This window comes from Balaenoptera physalus, assembly GCF_965194825.1.
Source record: "Balaenoptera physalus genome assembly, chromosome: X".
Classification (NCBI taxonomy): domain Eukaryota; kingdom Metazoa; phylum Chordata; class Mammalia; order Artiodactyla; family Balaenopteridae; genus Balaenoptera; species Balaenoptera physalus.
In genome coordinates, this window is record NC_138903.1 from 95,852,643 (window position 1) to 95,867,896 (window position 15,254).

At 43.4% G+C, this 15,254-nt stretch overlaps 1 protein-coding gene across 4 annotated transcripts in view; it reads left to right on the plus strand.

Moving 5' to 3' along the window:
• ATG4A (autophagy related 4A cysteine peptidase) overlaps positions 1 to 15,254 on the plus strand; it is a 74,708-nt gene that overhangs the window by 40,042 nt on the left and 19,412 nt on the right. For 3 of the 4 annotated variants that reach the window (XM_082447679.1, XM_082447680.1, XM_082447681.1), the window contains exons 2-6: positions 6,035 to 6,145; positions 9,255 to 9,326; positions 11,444 to 11,542; positions 13,930 to 14,031; positions 14,254 to 14,326. In XM_082447679.1, coding sequence (XP_082303805.1) covers positions 6,035 to 6,145; positions 9,255 to 9,326; positions 11,444 to 11,542; positions 13,930 to 14,031; positions 14,254 to 14,326 — 457 coding nt within the window. Of the gene's footprint in view, positions 1 to 1,392; positions 2,513 to 6,034; positions 6,146 to 9,254; positions 9,327 to 11,443; positions 11,543 to 13,929; positions 14,032 to 14,253; positions 14,327 to 15,254 lie in introns of those variants that run through there. The other variant, XM_082447682.1, reaches the window with a different exon arrangement.

Consider the following 15,254-nt stretch of genomic DNA (forward strand, 5'->3'; position numbering starts at 1 on the left):
ACCTCTGTGTCCCATAGTCGAGTCTTCTCCTCTGTCATGGGCACCCCAGATCCAGTTCAGTGCTATGGCATAGGTTGAGCGGGGCTAGAGTATTCACTGAGCTTGGGCTGGCAGGCACGGCAAGGCAGTCACGGGGCAGTTCCCCTTTGTCTCTCACAGCTGATCACTGTCCCCAGCCTCAGCTGCTCCCACCCTGTTGTGGAACTGCTCTGCAGGGCAGGCGGGGCCCTTGTGGTCACTCTGTGTGTATTGGGGTGGGGGAGTGAGCAGTGGTAGGGTGGCTGCCATCAGAGATCTGGGCGGCTGCTGGGACGCTGCTTGAGTAAGTGTCAACAATGGCCACTGCTGCCCCACCCAGGCTCCACCCCACGACTCAGTCATCTCTGCATCCCATGGTCAAGTCTTTTCTCTGGTCGTGGCTACCCCAGATCCAACTGGCATGCTGTGGCATGGAATGAGTGGGATGGAAGCATTGCTCAGTTCTTTGGGCTGAGGTGCATGGCTAGCTGGTCATGGGAAACCCAGCCACCTCAGAGCAGACCTCTCTCTGCCCTGCCTCGGGGACAGCCAACGTGCATGCATTCCTCACAAGTGGAGTCCAGTCTTGTTTGTCTAGCTGTCCTCCAACCAGCCGAGGGGGCTTGTCTCCTCCACAAAGAACCCCGGCTCTGGGACACCCAGTCTGTGGCTCAACCTGATCACTCCCCAGGGTGGGTGTCTACCCATGCGACCTCCCTTTTCCTCTGATTCCCCTCCCAGGGGCACAGGTCTCAACCTGATCACTTTTCCTCCCTTCCTACTGGATTATGTGTGGATCGTTCTTACAATCTTGGTTGTACAGGAGTGCTTCTGCCAGTTTCCAGTTTTTTTAAAAATTAATTAATTAATTTATTTATTTTTGGCTGTGTTGGGTCTTTGTTTCTGCGTGGGGGCTATCTCTAGTTGTGGCGAGAGGGGGCTACTCTTTGTTGTGGTGCATGGGCTTCTCGTTGTAGTGGCTTCTCTTGCGGAGCATGGGCTCTAGGGGCGTGGGCTTCAGTAGTTGTGGCGCACGGGCTCTAGAGTGCAGGCTTAGTAGTCGTGGTGCAGGGGCTTAGTTGCTTCTCAGCATGTGGGATCTTCCCGGACCAGGGCTCGAACCCGTGTCCTCTGCATTGGCAGACGGACTCTTTTCTTTTTTATTTTAATTAATTAATTAATTTTTAATTTTTGGCTGCGTCGGGTCTTCGTTGCTGCATGCGGGCTTTCTCTGGTTGCCAAGAGCAGGGGCTACTCTTCCTTGCAGTGCATGGGCTTCTCATTGCGGTGGCTTCTCTTGTTGCAGAGCATGGGCTCTTGGCGCACAGGCTTCAGTAGTTGTGGCACACGGGCTTCAGTAGTTGTGGCTCGTGGGCTCTAGAGCGCAGGATCAGTAGTTGTGGCGCACAGGCTTAGTTGCTCCGTGGCATGTGGGATCTTCCCGGACCAGGGCTCGAACCCGTGTCCCCTGCATTGGCAAGTGGATTCTTAACCACTGCGCCACCAGGGAAGTCCCTCCAGATAGTTTTAGTGAGAATTGTTCCACATGTAGATGTATTTTTGATGCTTTCGTGGGGGGAGGTGGGCTCCATGTCTTCTTACTCCACCATCTTGATCTCTTCTCTCTCACTTTCCTTTCTTATAGGATTTATTGTTGTTAGTTGTTTCCAGACCTATCCTCTCTACTAGATTAAAAGCTTTTGGAGGATGGAGGCTACATCTCAGTGATGTCTTATCCTCTGTGCTTAGCACATAGTAGGTACTCTGTAAAAATTTATGGAATGAGTATATTAATGTATATTCAGCCTTACCATACCTGTCTGACGTGAACATTTTCTTATGTTTTTGAAGCTGTGACCTGACAGTATGTTAAATGTGTATGTATTAAACTAGTGAATATAACAAAAAGGAAACAGACTGACAGATATAGAGAACAAGCTAGTGGCTACTAGTAGGGAAGGGCAAGATAAGGGTCGGGGATTAAGAGGCACACACTACTATGTATAAAATATAAGCTACAAGTACATATAATACAAAACAGGGAACATAGCCAACATTTTATAATAACTATAAATGGAATATAACCTTTAAAAATTGTGAATCACTGTGTTGTACACCTGAAACTTAAATAATATTGTACGTTAACTATACCTCAATTTTTTAAAAATTCAAAAAATGTATTGCTGAGAAGACAGTTTTGGAAGCAGCAGTATCCTGGAGTGCTTTTAGAATAGGGTGATCTACAAGGAAGATACGCTGTGGTGTCTCAGGCTTTTTCTGGCCCTGAGATTCTGTGACCTTTTGATTTCATTTTAGAGTGATTGTATTGTTTGTGGGGCACAAACCCCACAGAATCTGGGAGCCTTGATGTACAAGGTTTGTTAAACCCTCTCAGAATTTCTGTTGTTTAAAATAATTTTTTTCTTCATTTACTTGCAGTTTTACAAAATAATCCTTAGAAATATAGCCAATCACTGGAAAGCAAATTATTAAAGTAAGTTATCAGCAAAAATGGAACAGTGAGGACTTCTGAAAATTCTACCCATAATAGAAATGGCAAGAAATGGCAAAAATGATCAGAATCAACTTTTGCAGCACTCTGGAAATTAACCAAAGGCTTGCACCAATCTGGGGAGTATTTATTCATGAAAAAAGGCTGCATTTTTGTAAGAATAGTAAGCTTTGTGGCGTTTTCACTTGCGCTATGCCCATCCTTTGCTCTCCAGCTCTGCAGTAGCCTTGAGAATCCACAGCCTGCAACCATAGGGAAAGCCAGCAACCTGGTAGCCCCTGGAGGACGCAGAACACGGTTGGAGCTCCTGTAAAGCCTCATTTCTAGAGAATTGTCATTATTTGATCTGTCTCACGATTCCCCGGCAGACCCCACTTACAAGACTTGTATTTATTTGTCCTGACTTGGAGGTACAGAAAGCCTTCCCTGCCGGGGCTTTTTTGGAAAATTATTAGAGGCAATTAACTTCACAGCTGTTTGAGGAGTAGATAACCAAAAAGTTTAAAAGGTAAAGCTGAGGAATAATATATCCATTGGGGCTTTGAAAAGTTCAGGCATATTCCTGGGAATCTAGAGGACCACATGCATGTTCAGGGTTATGTGCATTCCTAAGGCTGTGTGCATGCTCAGGAAAGACCTGAGAAGGCCCTCAGCTCTCACTCTGGCTAACCTCGAGCTCTGTACAAGCAGAAAGGGAAAACTAAGGCAGAGTTAATCAACTGCCTGGCTGACTGTTGCAGGCATGCCCCAACACGTACACAGAGCCACTTGGCCAAGACTGGGAGACTTTTTGGTTCCAGGAGTTTATGGAAACCTTTTTATCAATTATTAGTTGACTACTAAGCTAACCCAGCAGAGACTTTGGTGCAATAATTATTAAAGTAGAATGGAACAGAGTGAAGCCTGTTGTCCATCGGACCTTGTAGAAGCTAATTCTTGGTCCACCAAGCTGCAGTATTTGTAGCTCTGCCTGTACAGTTCTATGTCTTTAAACAGGCTGAAAGGGCAAGGAACTCATATGGGGCTGATGTCTTGTTTGTTAATTTTAAGGCAAGACAAAAGTAGTTTTTGAAAATTTTTTTCAAAAGGATTGCCATTAGTGAGAAGTGATTTGTTTGGAAATGCCATTTCACTTCTGCACCTCAACCACATCCCAGCTGGCTTCTTCATCTCTTGGAGGTCTTCTTGTGGAAGACCAATTCCCCTCTCCTCCCCAGACTCCCATTTATATACTCTCCCCATGTTACTGCTCTTTGCTTCCGTTAATCTCATCTTCTGTTCTGGCTTTCATTTGTTTCATACATGTAGCTTTCAACTCAGGCTGGCTATGGCCTGACACACTGCATTCTGGGAGTCTATTTTCTAAGAGGAGAATCAGGAAGAATAGAGACTGCAATGCCCTTTTTGCTGGCCTTGGGGGTGGTGTGGAAGAGCAAGAGGAAAATTCTTTGGCTACCATTTTGGTCAGAGCCATCTCAGATGAAGCAGTGCAGTTCTCACAGGCTTTAAGGGGCTGTACTAATTTGACCAGATAACTGGGCAATGACTCACTGAAACAGGGTTGGCGATAGAAAAATGTTTTTCTTTTTCAGCCAGTACTAAAAAAAGACCCAAGGCTTATATGCATACATGCTGTACATTCATCCAATGCCACCCTTCCTCATCCCTACCAGGGGAATGCCAGAGAGGTTGCCCCTTTCCCACACTCCTCTCAAGCTACTTATTTCCTGACTTCTTTTTTCTCTTTTCTATGCTACACTGGATGTTCGTTTTAAGCTGATTTCTCTTGCCTGTGAGGGGTGGAGAGTAGGGTGGGGAGGTACACAGTGTGATTTATGCCACCTCAGTCCACCACCTCCTGGGGATGGCCTGACCTGGATGATCATTTTTAGCCTGCTGTTTCCTGGGCATGGGCCAGGGGCTGAGGCCAGTGGCAGAAAGGCTAAGACGGCACAAGCTCCCTGGCAGATTTGGCAGTGATGAGTTTTCACTGGGGAATGAAATGGCTGTCTCATTTCTAACTTCTTTAGGTTTGAAATACTGCCAAGGCTGTAACCCTAATGCTTAAAACATCTTGAGAAGAAAGGCTACCTAAATCCCTGAAAGATTGGACTTCTGTAATGTGTTTCAAGAAAGGCAGTATCCCTGGGTAGCTGTGTTTCTAAAATTTTAACTTCAAACAAATTATAACTTCAATTTATACAAATTATACAAAGTATAACATCAGCCTTCAACCACGTAACCTGTTTTCATGATCAGATAAGACTCATTTATACTTAAGAACATTTATTTCTATGAAAACAGCATGCCTTAGAAAACAAAGCCAAAAGAAAGCAATTTGTCCTTTCAAGTGAGCTTAAACACATCCCACAATGCCATTTTTTATAGGAAACTATTCCCCTGGCGCTCTTAGGGACTGGTCTGGGAGAGTCCCTGCAGCTACTTGTATCTGCACAAAATGGCCCCTACTCTGTCTGAGCTCCTCTCCCCATAGGGGCTGGGAACCTCCAAGAGCTGAGAAGAGAAGGTGTGTGTTGGGTTGTCTCAGCTTTGAACTTGAAATATGATTTGTCAGTGAAATAACACCATAAACTACGAAATATACTAGCAATTTGATTTTTCTGATTACAGGTTAAGATAGATTTTTGTGGGCTGGCTTGGAAACTTATTTACCTACAATACCTACAATATTCTTTCTCTCAGAAAATTACTTAAAGGGAACTTTTGCAATAAGACCCCTTCATAAATCAGTCTCGACTCTTTTAGCAGAACCTTTCTCCGCCGGTGGTACAAAAGTGGATATTAACATATCTCGCACTACATGGCCATAAGTTCTAAGACTGTGGCCTGTGAACTTATGAGATTTAATTGTATTTTGTTCGGTTGCTTTCTCTTGAGAGAGAGTCACTTGTGAATCCCAAGAACAAGTTATATTTATCGGCAGCTTCAAGATTCTTCTTTGCAGAAGTTATAAGTGAATAAAATGGTAAATGAAAGTACTGTTAAAACATCTGGTCTTCCAGCTAAAATATTACGTTTTCACAGTTGTATAGTCTTTCAGGCTTATCAGAACCCCCTTCTAAGCCACTGGCCGCTAGAAACCTCACAATATTCCCTGTGATGTGGACAGGGGTTAGGTATGCAGGTATGATTGCGCCACCTGCTACAGTCACACTAGGAGAAGCTGGAAAGTGACTATTTACAAAGAAAGCCCCATTGGAAAAAAAAAAAGATTTGACATAGCTGTGACCAAAAAATTATTCAGAGATGGTGCCAAATGGGACCATGAGAAAGGAAAGGTCAAAATAGGTGGTCAAGAGGAAATCCCTCTACTAAAGGATTTTCAGGCCTTGTGAGTGTCTTTGTTCCTCAAGCAAAAGGATTTGCTTCCATTCAATTCTAGCCAGCGACCTTTTACCTTCAGGACAAAGGTAATAATCAGTAAACCACAGAAGCAAGCCCTCTGTATTAAATTTTGCCTAAGTTTCTTTCTTTTTCTTTTAGTTTTATCCAAGTATGAAAACCAGATTACTATTTTTGCTGACTACCTAGAAGAATTTCCAGATACAGATGAGCTGGTATGGATCTTGGGGAAACAGCATCTTCTTAAAACCGGTAAGGTTTGGTAGCATTGGTCTGTGAGAACCCAGATGAGGTGGGTGCCCAAGGTTAAGGTCCTATCCTGTTTTCCTCCTTGGGTTGATAAGGGTTAATGCTACTCCTAGGCGGATTTACCTGACGACCAGAAGAGTTTAAGCCTCGGGCCCCTTGCTTGCATGCAAGGTCCCTTCTAAGGCCCTGAGGGGCCCCTAGCAGTGTGTTCACATGGTCATTGGTATTTGTACGATTTGAAAAAGTCATATATTTTTGTTCTTTTCCTTAAAGGAGAACCCCCAGATTCTATAAGCCTCGGGTTTCAAAAAACATGGACCTGCTCCTGGTATCACTAACCGGTATCTAGTCTTTGATGACTGGGCTACATACTTCTCATTCCTCTCATGTCCTTTTCTATCTAGATGAAAAACACTGCCACCCAAGGGACTTCTAAACAGCCCATGGCTGTCAGAAACAATATCAGACACTGAGAAGCCTTACAGTTTTAGAGCTTTTGCTGACTGCAGCACTGTCTCAGTTTATTCTGATTTTGTACAGAACTTTTACCCACTGCAGCCAGATGGAAAGGAGGCTTGGATTTTTCTTCCTTACCCTTACGCTCTTATAGATTGGGAAAGACCTTTTCACCTGAAACTGCTAGCAACCCAGCACATAGATAAAGCCTGAACTTGGAGAGAGGCAGCTCTGATTTTTGTGTCTGAGGAGAGATCCTCTTTGGAGGCCCTAGCATGGAGGGAGGGACAGGAAGAAGCTGATCAAAAGGCAGGAGGGGGGACTCCCCTGGCGGCGCAGTGGTTAAGACTCTGCGCTGCCAATGCAGGAGGCGTGGGTTCGATCCCTGGCTGGGGGACTAGGATCCCACGTGCCACGCGGCACGGCCAAAAAATTAAAAAATTAAAAAAAAAAAAAGGTGGGAGAGGAAGTTAACATCTCTTAACTCCATCTGAGTCTGGCTTCATCCTTTTGATTGGAGAATCCTGAATAGTAGAGAGCACCTAGTGCTAGCGATTAGGAGACCTTTTGTATTCAGGCTCTTCTACCTTGGATAATTCACTTTCTCTTTCCAGATCTTAACTCCTTTCACCAGTAATTAACTGGAGGGGGACTGGAGATGATCTCTTCTAGTTCAGCATTCCATGACAACAGGGATCCCCAAGTTGCCAAATATGCCCATTTTCTTTTTTTTAACATCTTTATTGGAGTATAATTGCTTTACAATGGTGTGTTAGTTTCTGCTTTATAACAAAGTGAATCAGCTATACGTATACATACATCCCCATATCTCTTCCCTCTTGGGTCTCCCTCCCACCCTCCCTATCCCACCCCTCTAGGTGGTCACAAAGCACCGAGCTGATCTCCCTGTGCTATGCGGCTGCTTCCCACTAGCTATCTATATCACATTTGGTAGTGTATATATGTCCATGCCACTCTCTCACTTCGTCCCAGCTTACCCTTCCCCCCCCAGTGTCCTCAAGTCCATTCTCTACGTCTGCGTCTTTATTCCTGTCCTGCCCCTAGGTTCTTCAGAACCATTTTTTTTTTTTAGATTCCATATATATGTGTTAGCATATGGTATTTGTTTTTCTCCTTCTGAGTTACTTCACTCTGTATGACAGTCTCTAGGTCCATCCACCTTGCTACAGATAACTCAATTTCGTTTCTTTTTATGGCTGAGTAATATTCCATTGTATATATGTGCCACATCTTCTTTATCCATTTCATCTGTCGATGGACACTTAGGTTGCTTCCATGTCCTCAGATATGCCCATTTTCAAACGTTAGGCTGGAAAAGGCCTTTCAAGGTGAAATTATTGTTAAAATGCCTATACAACTTTTCCCCAGACTTTCTAGCATATAGGCAAGCTGGAAGACGTAGAGAATATCAGAGGAAGGAGTGAGTGGCGTGAGCATTTGATAGGAGGGAATATAATAACAGCTAACATTTACCTCAGGCTTAGTGCATACTGTACCATGTAAGCTACTACTTTCTATGTAGTATTATCTTGTTGAATACTCATAAGTCTATGAAGTAGGTACGATCATTCTCCCCATTTTACAGATGAGGAAACTGAAGCTTAGAGAGGTTAAGTGACAAGCCCACACAGTTGGTAAGTAGTAGAGTCAGGGTTCAAACCCAGGCAGAATATGGCTCCAGAAGTCTTACTCTTAACCATTTTACGTCTGCTTCCCATAATGTGCTAGGCACCGGCAACATGAAGGGGAAGGAAAATCCAGACAGCTCAACTTTCTGATTTGTTCAAAGGAAAGGCAGGAGAAAAAATAGAGACTATTGGCTAAAATTGAACTTCCTTTTCTTCTTTTAAAGTGCAATGGCTATAAGTTCTCTATAGAATACAAATATAGATGTGTTGTTGAGAAGGGGGAAAGAGAAGACTAAGAAAGACAGAACCACATCTAAGTACAGATGACATGTGGATGCCAGATTTGTGGCCATCGAAGGAAATTTATGCCATAAAATACAAGAAAGCATGCTTTGGAAAAAAAAATATACAAAAGCATTTGTGATGTTATACATCCATTTAGATTACAAATGCCAGTTGCAGTAGGTAGTATTGATAAATTTCTTATACACTTAATTTGCTTAGCAGGGACATCTCTTTCTTAGTTAAACATTTGTGTGTACCCCCCCACATACACACACACACACACACACACACGACCCATCCCTATTTTTAGATAACAGACAGTGGATGCTGATAAGAGATCCAACCAACCATCATCATTCAGGCAGGGGCTGATTGCCTTGTTAGCAGGTTATCCAGGATCCTCGCTTTTCCAAGTCCTTGTCTTTTGGCCATGTGACCCCAGTGTTAAGTACCTGTTGGGGCTTTGGCTCTCAGTGAGAAGGAGGCAGGAACCACTCAGCATCATCGTACTAGCCAGTAGCTCTGGTCAAAACATAGGTGGGAGGAAATGCTGAAATTATTTGGCTAAAATGAGATTGGGTTTCCTATGAATTTCCCTTAGCCTCATAACAATGGAATTGACTGGTTATTTGAAATTGAGTTTGCTGCTGGCTCAGAAATCAAAGGCAGATATCTTCAGATGGGATACGATGATTTAATTTTAATTTCACATTTAATTACAGAAAAATCTAAGCTGTTGTCTGATATAAGCGCTCGTCTATGGTTTACATACAGAAGGAAATTTTCACCAATTGGTAGGTATATCATTTATTATACTGTGCTTTCTTCTTTGTAGATAGCTTTCCTGAGGTTATCAGTGACATCATGGAAACCTCAGAACTAACAGCTCACTATGGCGGAGAATTTAATTTGGGGGAGTAGTTAAGTCTTATGCTTCATCCAGAAATTTCATTGCCGACATGCCTCATCATGTATGGTTCCATGGTGTTAATGTGTAATGCCAGTATACTTTTGAGCCCACCCACCTCCAGGTGTTCAAGCACTTAGAAGTGTTACTTGTTTTAATTCTAAGAGCAAGGAAAAAGTCAAACTTTTAATTTGGACAGTATCTATTAAATTATAATCCACTGCTTTGTGGAGCTATTTGATTATTAAAGATGGCTGTACCTTGAAGGAAAGAAAATAATTCCTTTGCTTTTTTTTTTCCCTGTGAGATGAAAACATCTTGCCACTGGGAGATGAATTATAATGGACTTGCTTGGAACTAATTCTAGTCAGTTAAGAGTACCAGCCGCTGTCTAGAAAAAAGGACAGTTCAATGAGCTAAGTGAATAGGATCCCTCCAGAGAAAATTTGTGAAATGTTTGCAAGTAGGGTGACCTCTTCCTAGTCTCGTGGTACTGTAGGAAAGGATCACCAAACTCAAATGGTGGGAGCTATTCTCCTAAGAGGAAACCTGTCTGACTGATTTTGGTCCAGGACTGGACCTAGTAACTGGAGTGAAATCAACCTTTCTGATAAGTGCCAAGAGTGAAGTTCACACAGACAGTTTTTTTTTTTTTTTGCTCTCCACAGGAAGTACCTGAGCAAAATACACAAAAGAACAATCTTTAGTACCCAGTGATTCTAAACTGTTAAACTTTTTTTCTGGGTGAAGAGATCTTTGCAAGATTTGAAAACATTTGCAGTTCAATTCTGACAGTGTTTTGGAAGAGATGATCTTTTTTTTATGTGGGCTTCCTTGCATCTTTTCCATACTAATCTGGCCCATAATCCCACCATTAGCAAGAGCCAAAGGACTCCCCTTCCAGCTCACAAATTGGCTCAACCTTCCCCATCTTGCTGTAGCAACTCTCCTTCAGTCCCCACAACAAAAGGAAAGGAGCGGCCACCTTGGCCCACTTGTCTTACGTGGTTGATGACCCCCTTTACAGTTAGTCTTGTGAGACCATGCTTATAGCATACTTTTCCACTTCCATGTTGGGAAATGAAGCAATGAAAGCAGAATGTCTCCTCCGCCATCCAAGTTATCTCATTTCACTGGTACCTTGAAAAAGGATATTGAGCTCACCCTGGCCACATTTATGGGATTTTTGTTACAGCAAGTGTTCTTAAAATGGAACCCGTTGTCTTATTAACTGGCTTTGTGCCTTTTAAAAAGGTAGTACATTTCTAATTTATTAGTGGTATTTTTAATTATGACCATACTCATAACACCAAATATTTACGTCATCCTGAGTGGGTTGTAGAACACTTTTATACTCTCTCTTTCAATTCTTACAATATCCACTAACAGTAGGCAAGGCATGTGCTATTATCCCCAGTCTACAGATGAGACTTGGATTAGGTAACTAGAGACTGGTCTTCTGATGCCTAATCTAGGACTCTTTCCTCTATTTTACATTCTCCTTCTTACTGTTCAGACCTTCATAATGTATATTTAGAACAGTCAAGAGCCTTCCATATTTCCTTGACCATTTTGATAATCAAGTTTGGTAGCATTTACTCCTTAACCTAAGGTAAGATTGCCCTCCCCGAGAAGTGAGTTGTGAAAAGTCAGGTTCGGTCAAGCAGATGACGACACGGCATGGACTAAGTGTTGGTAGTCATACATGGTAGTCATGTACCAAAACTGCACGCATACCTGGATGTCTCTAGGCAGAAAACATAAGGGGCAGGTTTTGTTCATTTGTTTGTTTTCCTTTGGCCATAGAACCTGTTTTGGTTAACTCAGCATTATCGTTGCAAGTTCCACCCTGTAACAAACCCTGTTTGATGTCTGGCTATATCTCTTGCCTCTCTATTCCGAGTATGTGTGCCTGTCTGTCTTGTATGATTCCCAAATATGCTGATGTTTTGGGAAAGGGCAGTTCAAGGAACTCATATTCATTCCCATCCATTTTGCCAACAGGGGGAACGGGCCCTTCGTCAGACGCCGGCTGGGGATGTATGCTACGCTGTGGACAGATGATGCTGGCTCAAGCCCTTATCTGCAGACACTTGGGCAGGGGTGAGTTAAATTTGTTCTGGAAACTGCCTCGGAGACCTCTGCAGTCGCACTCGCTGCTGGTAGTTTAGCACTGGTGCCGAGGGGACAGAGCTGCAGGTCCTGAAGTGCTCTCTGCCAGTCCAAGTAGTGGGGCTGACAAGTTGGCAAAACCTCTCGTGAGAAGGAAACAGCCGGCATTTCCTTGTGACTCACCAAGCCGGAGACTTATTTTCCTGGGACAGATGAACGTTGAGGCAGGTGTATCATTTAGAGTTTCCATCTTCACTATTGTTCGCGTGAGTCCTTAAACAGGTCAGATAACAAAGGGAGCAGGAAGAAGGGTGTGGTGGTAAGTCTGTTTTTTGACCTCATTTAAAATATCTGCCTAGTGAAGGATGTCAGTGACCTAAAGGAAGTGCCTAATGAGGGAGCTATTTTGGTTTGGGTTCACTGATGATGTCCATTCGATGATGAAGAAATCCTTAAATTAGCTTCCTTAGGAGGCTGCTTCATTAAGAACCTTCCAGTAATCACTGTTGGAACTCTCGAGTCTTGCTTTCTTAAGACATGCGTGTGCTTCCCTGTCGGCATCTGTAGGCTGACCTTGGGTAGATGCCAGTTCAGGCACTTGGGTGAAAGTCTGGTTTGCCTTGGGGATGAGGGAGTGAAAGAACACCTTGGATGAGATTGGGCTGCCGAACTCATCGGCTGTTCCTCCTTGAGATTCAGAGGTACAGAAACGTCGCTCCCTGTCCGGGACTACGCAACCTCACACATCCTCCTGCGGTTCCCAGAGAAGACTGGGGAAGGGGCTGGGGAGGGTTTAGGGCTTCGTGCCTTCTTTTCAGGGTTTAGCATGTTCTGTGCCTGTGTTCCCTGGGTAGTATCATAATTTCTGTTTTACAGATGAGGAAACTGAGGCTCAGGAAGTAAGGTGACTTGCCCTGGGTCAAACAGCAAGAAGGCATCGATTTGGGAATAGAATGCAGGTCTTCTGACTCCTTGTCCAGTGATTTCTCTACTGTACACATACTTCTTGGAGCAGATTGTTCTTCCTGTGTAACTTTCTCATTTATGAAACACTTCAAGATGATTCTTCTGGAAGTGAATTTTGTGGAAAGCAAACTGGGGGGAGAAAACCCCACAGTCAGCAATCTCAATTGTCTTAATATAAAAGCAAGTAGCAGGAAGAGTGTGGAAATAGATCTTGTAGCTAAGACGAATGAGAAGATGTAATTTTATAAAGAAGTATTTTGGAGTGTTTCCTCTTCGGTTATTTTACAGTTGAGGTGGGGTGTTCACTTATCACCATCATCAGTAAATATTTAGTGGTACTTAGCAGCCGGCTAATCAGGATTTCCCCCAGACTTGGACAGTTTGGTAGCTGATGAAAAACAGTTGGGTGCTGTTCACCCTTTGAAGACTGCTGGATACGAAGTTTAAAACTTTGGTTTCGGAAATACTAGAAGCAAAGAGAACTAAAGACTCTGGAGATAGTGGCCTTTGGCTTCAAGTAGATTTCAGTTGTGAATTCAAATGCTCTCTAAAACCTCAGGAGAGAAATTTCTGTCTTGGAAGCAAACTAAGTCTCAGAAATCTGTCCCATTAGACAGAGTTCCTAGAGCTGAGGGAAGGGGAATAGTGTGTCCTGTCCACAGCAGTGACGACGAGAGTTTTTGCCGTTGTCCTCAGTAAGCGATAAGCAGGCCCTGTAGGATTTGGGGGGGCTGTGCCTGAGGCACAGACGGGATCCCCACAGATGTAATTATTTTAATTTTGGTCATAAGGAAACCTGGAACACCTGATAACAAAGGTGTTTGTTTTTCCAAAACTCACTGTGGCCTTTTTAAAAGGTTGTGTAAAAATGGCAGCATGCATTTTTAAAAAAAGCTTCCTTAGTTGCAAATTGTGTATATTCCCGTGGGAATAGGTGTGTGTCAGAAGAGCACTTCCCCCCATGAGACTCTGTTGGCAATGCTGCCAAAATATACGGACCAAAGCCGTTGCTGTCTGTGTGGACATGAGACATAACAGCGTCTGGGTGAGACACGGATATACTGCCAGGTTTTGTGGTGACCTCCTGTTCACTGAGTAGCTGACCAGAAAGGCCTTGTGACACTGTCTTCATGTAATATTTATCCAACTCAAGCTCGTGGGCTAAGTCAATTCCTTGGTCAACTTCTTGTTTTGCTTTTACTTTATACCCACTGAGCCTTTGAAAGAAATCAGTTTCCAGATGTCTTGGTCATCAACATTAAAGATACTTAGGAATGTTCTGACCTGATCGCTCCCACCTTCTACATGTAACTCCTTTGTTTTCCTTCTAACCTCGTAGTCACAGTAAGAGTGCAGAGATAACAAACGGTTATAAAAATGATTTTAACTCATTTTTTCTTTTTCCTAAAAAGACTGGAACTGGGAGAAACAGAAAGAACAACCCAAAGAATACCAACGAATCCTACAGTGCTTCCTAGATAGAAAAGACTGTTGCTACTCTATCCATCAAATGGGTAAGGTCACATGAGTAGTTTAAAGGCTGTCTCTCTGTTCTGTAGTTCAATTAAGAGGAAAGGAGAACTGTATGTGAAATTCAGCTTACATTGCCCGTACTTGCTTTTCTTGTCCCCTGCTTTGTATGTGGCTCTACTAAGTCGTCCCATCTACTTATTTATGCAAAAAATTAGGAGTTTGTGGTTTGCTAACCTGTTTATTATTTTTCCACATAAAAACAGCACAGATGGGTGTAGGAGAAGGGAAATCAATTGGCGAATGGTTTGGACCAAATACAGTTGCACAGGTGTTAAAGTAAGTAAAAGAGTCTGGCATGCGCCTTATTCTACCATCTCCTATGCCTCCCTCCACCAACTCAACATCCCATCAACCCAGCTGTTCCTGCCATCCCACTAAGCCACCAAACATCTGTACCATTTTGCTCAGATAGTTCTTTGAAATGTGTAATGTGTGTGGGCAACTGTCTTGGTAAATCACAGTTATAGTCATTGGTACCAGTCTATGGGGAGGCCCCTCAGGACTCATTCCGTATCCCACTTGTAGATTGGTGCTCACGTGCTCAGCCATCAGCCTGAGGTCACTTTGAAGCCAAAGGGTTTGCACTAAGCAGGGAAGCCTGAGCCAGCCTAGGCAAGACACAGACTCCCACCCTGTATGGTATAAAAAAAAAAATTCTTCACTGATTCATTCAACATTTACTGGGTGCCTCTGTTGCCCTAAGTACTGAGTGCACAGAAATAAACTAGGTGTAGTTCTTGCTTCAAGGACCTCACCACCTATTGGAGGAGACAAACCCCAAGGGAGCCTTAGAATCAGTTTGTCATCTCTTAGGAGACTCAAGGTACCCCAGCATGGTACTTTCGCAATTGTCCTGTTAAGTCTCAGAATTCACCTCCCACAGCAAGAGGCGACATGGAGAGGCCAGGACCAGTGCTTTGGAAATGAATGGGGTGAGTGGCATCAGCACCTAACACCTGCAGGCCGTCTCACCTATTGTCACTCTCCTTTCTGACAACCTATCACCAAATGGGAACTCCATGAGGGCAGAGATTGTATTTGCCTCGTTCACTCCTGTAATATTAGCACATGAAACTGCCTGGCACATGTAAGTGCTCAGTAAATACTTGATGAATGAATGAATGAAAATGGCAGATAGAATCTGGGGCTGGATTTAGGCATCAGAAAATTGAAACTGTCTAGCCTCCTTTGGTAGCTACTTCAA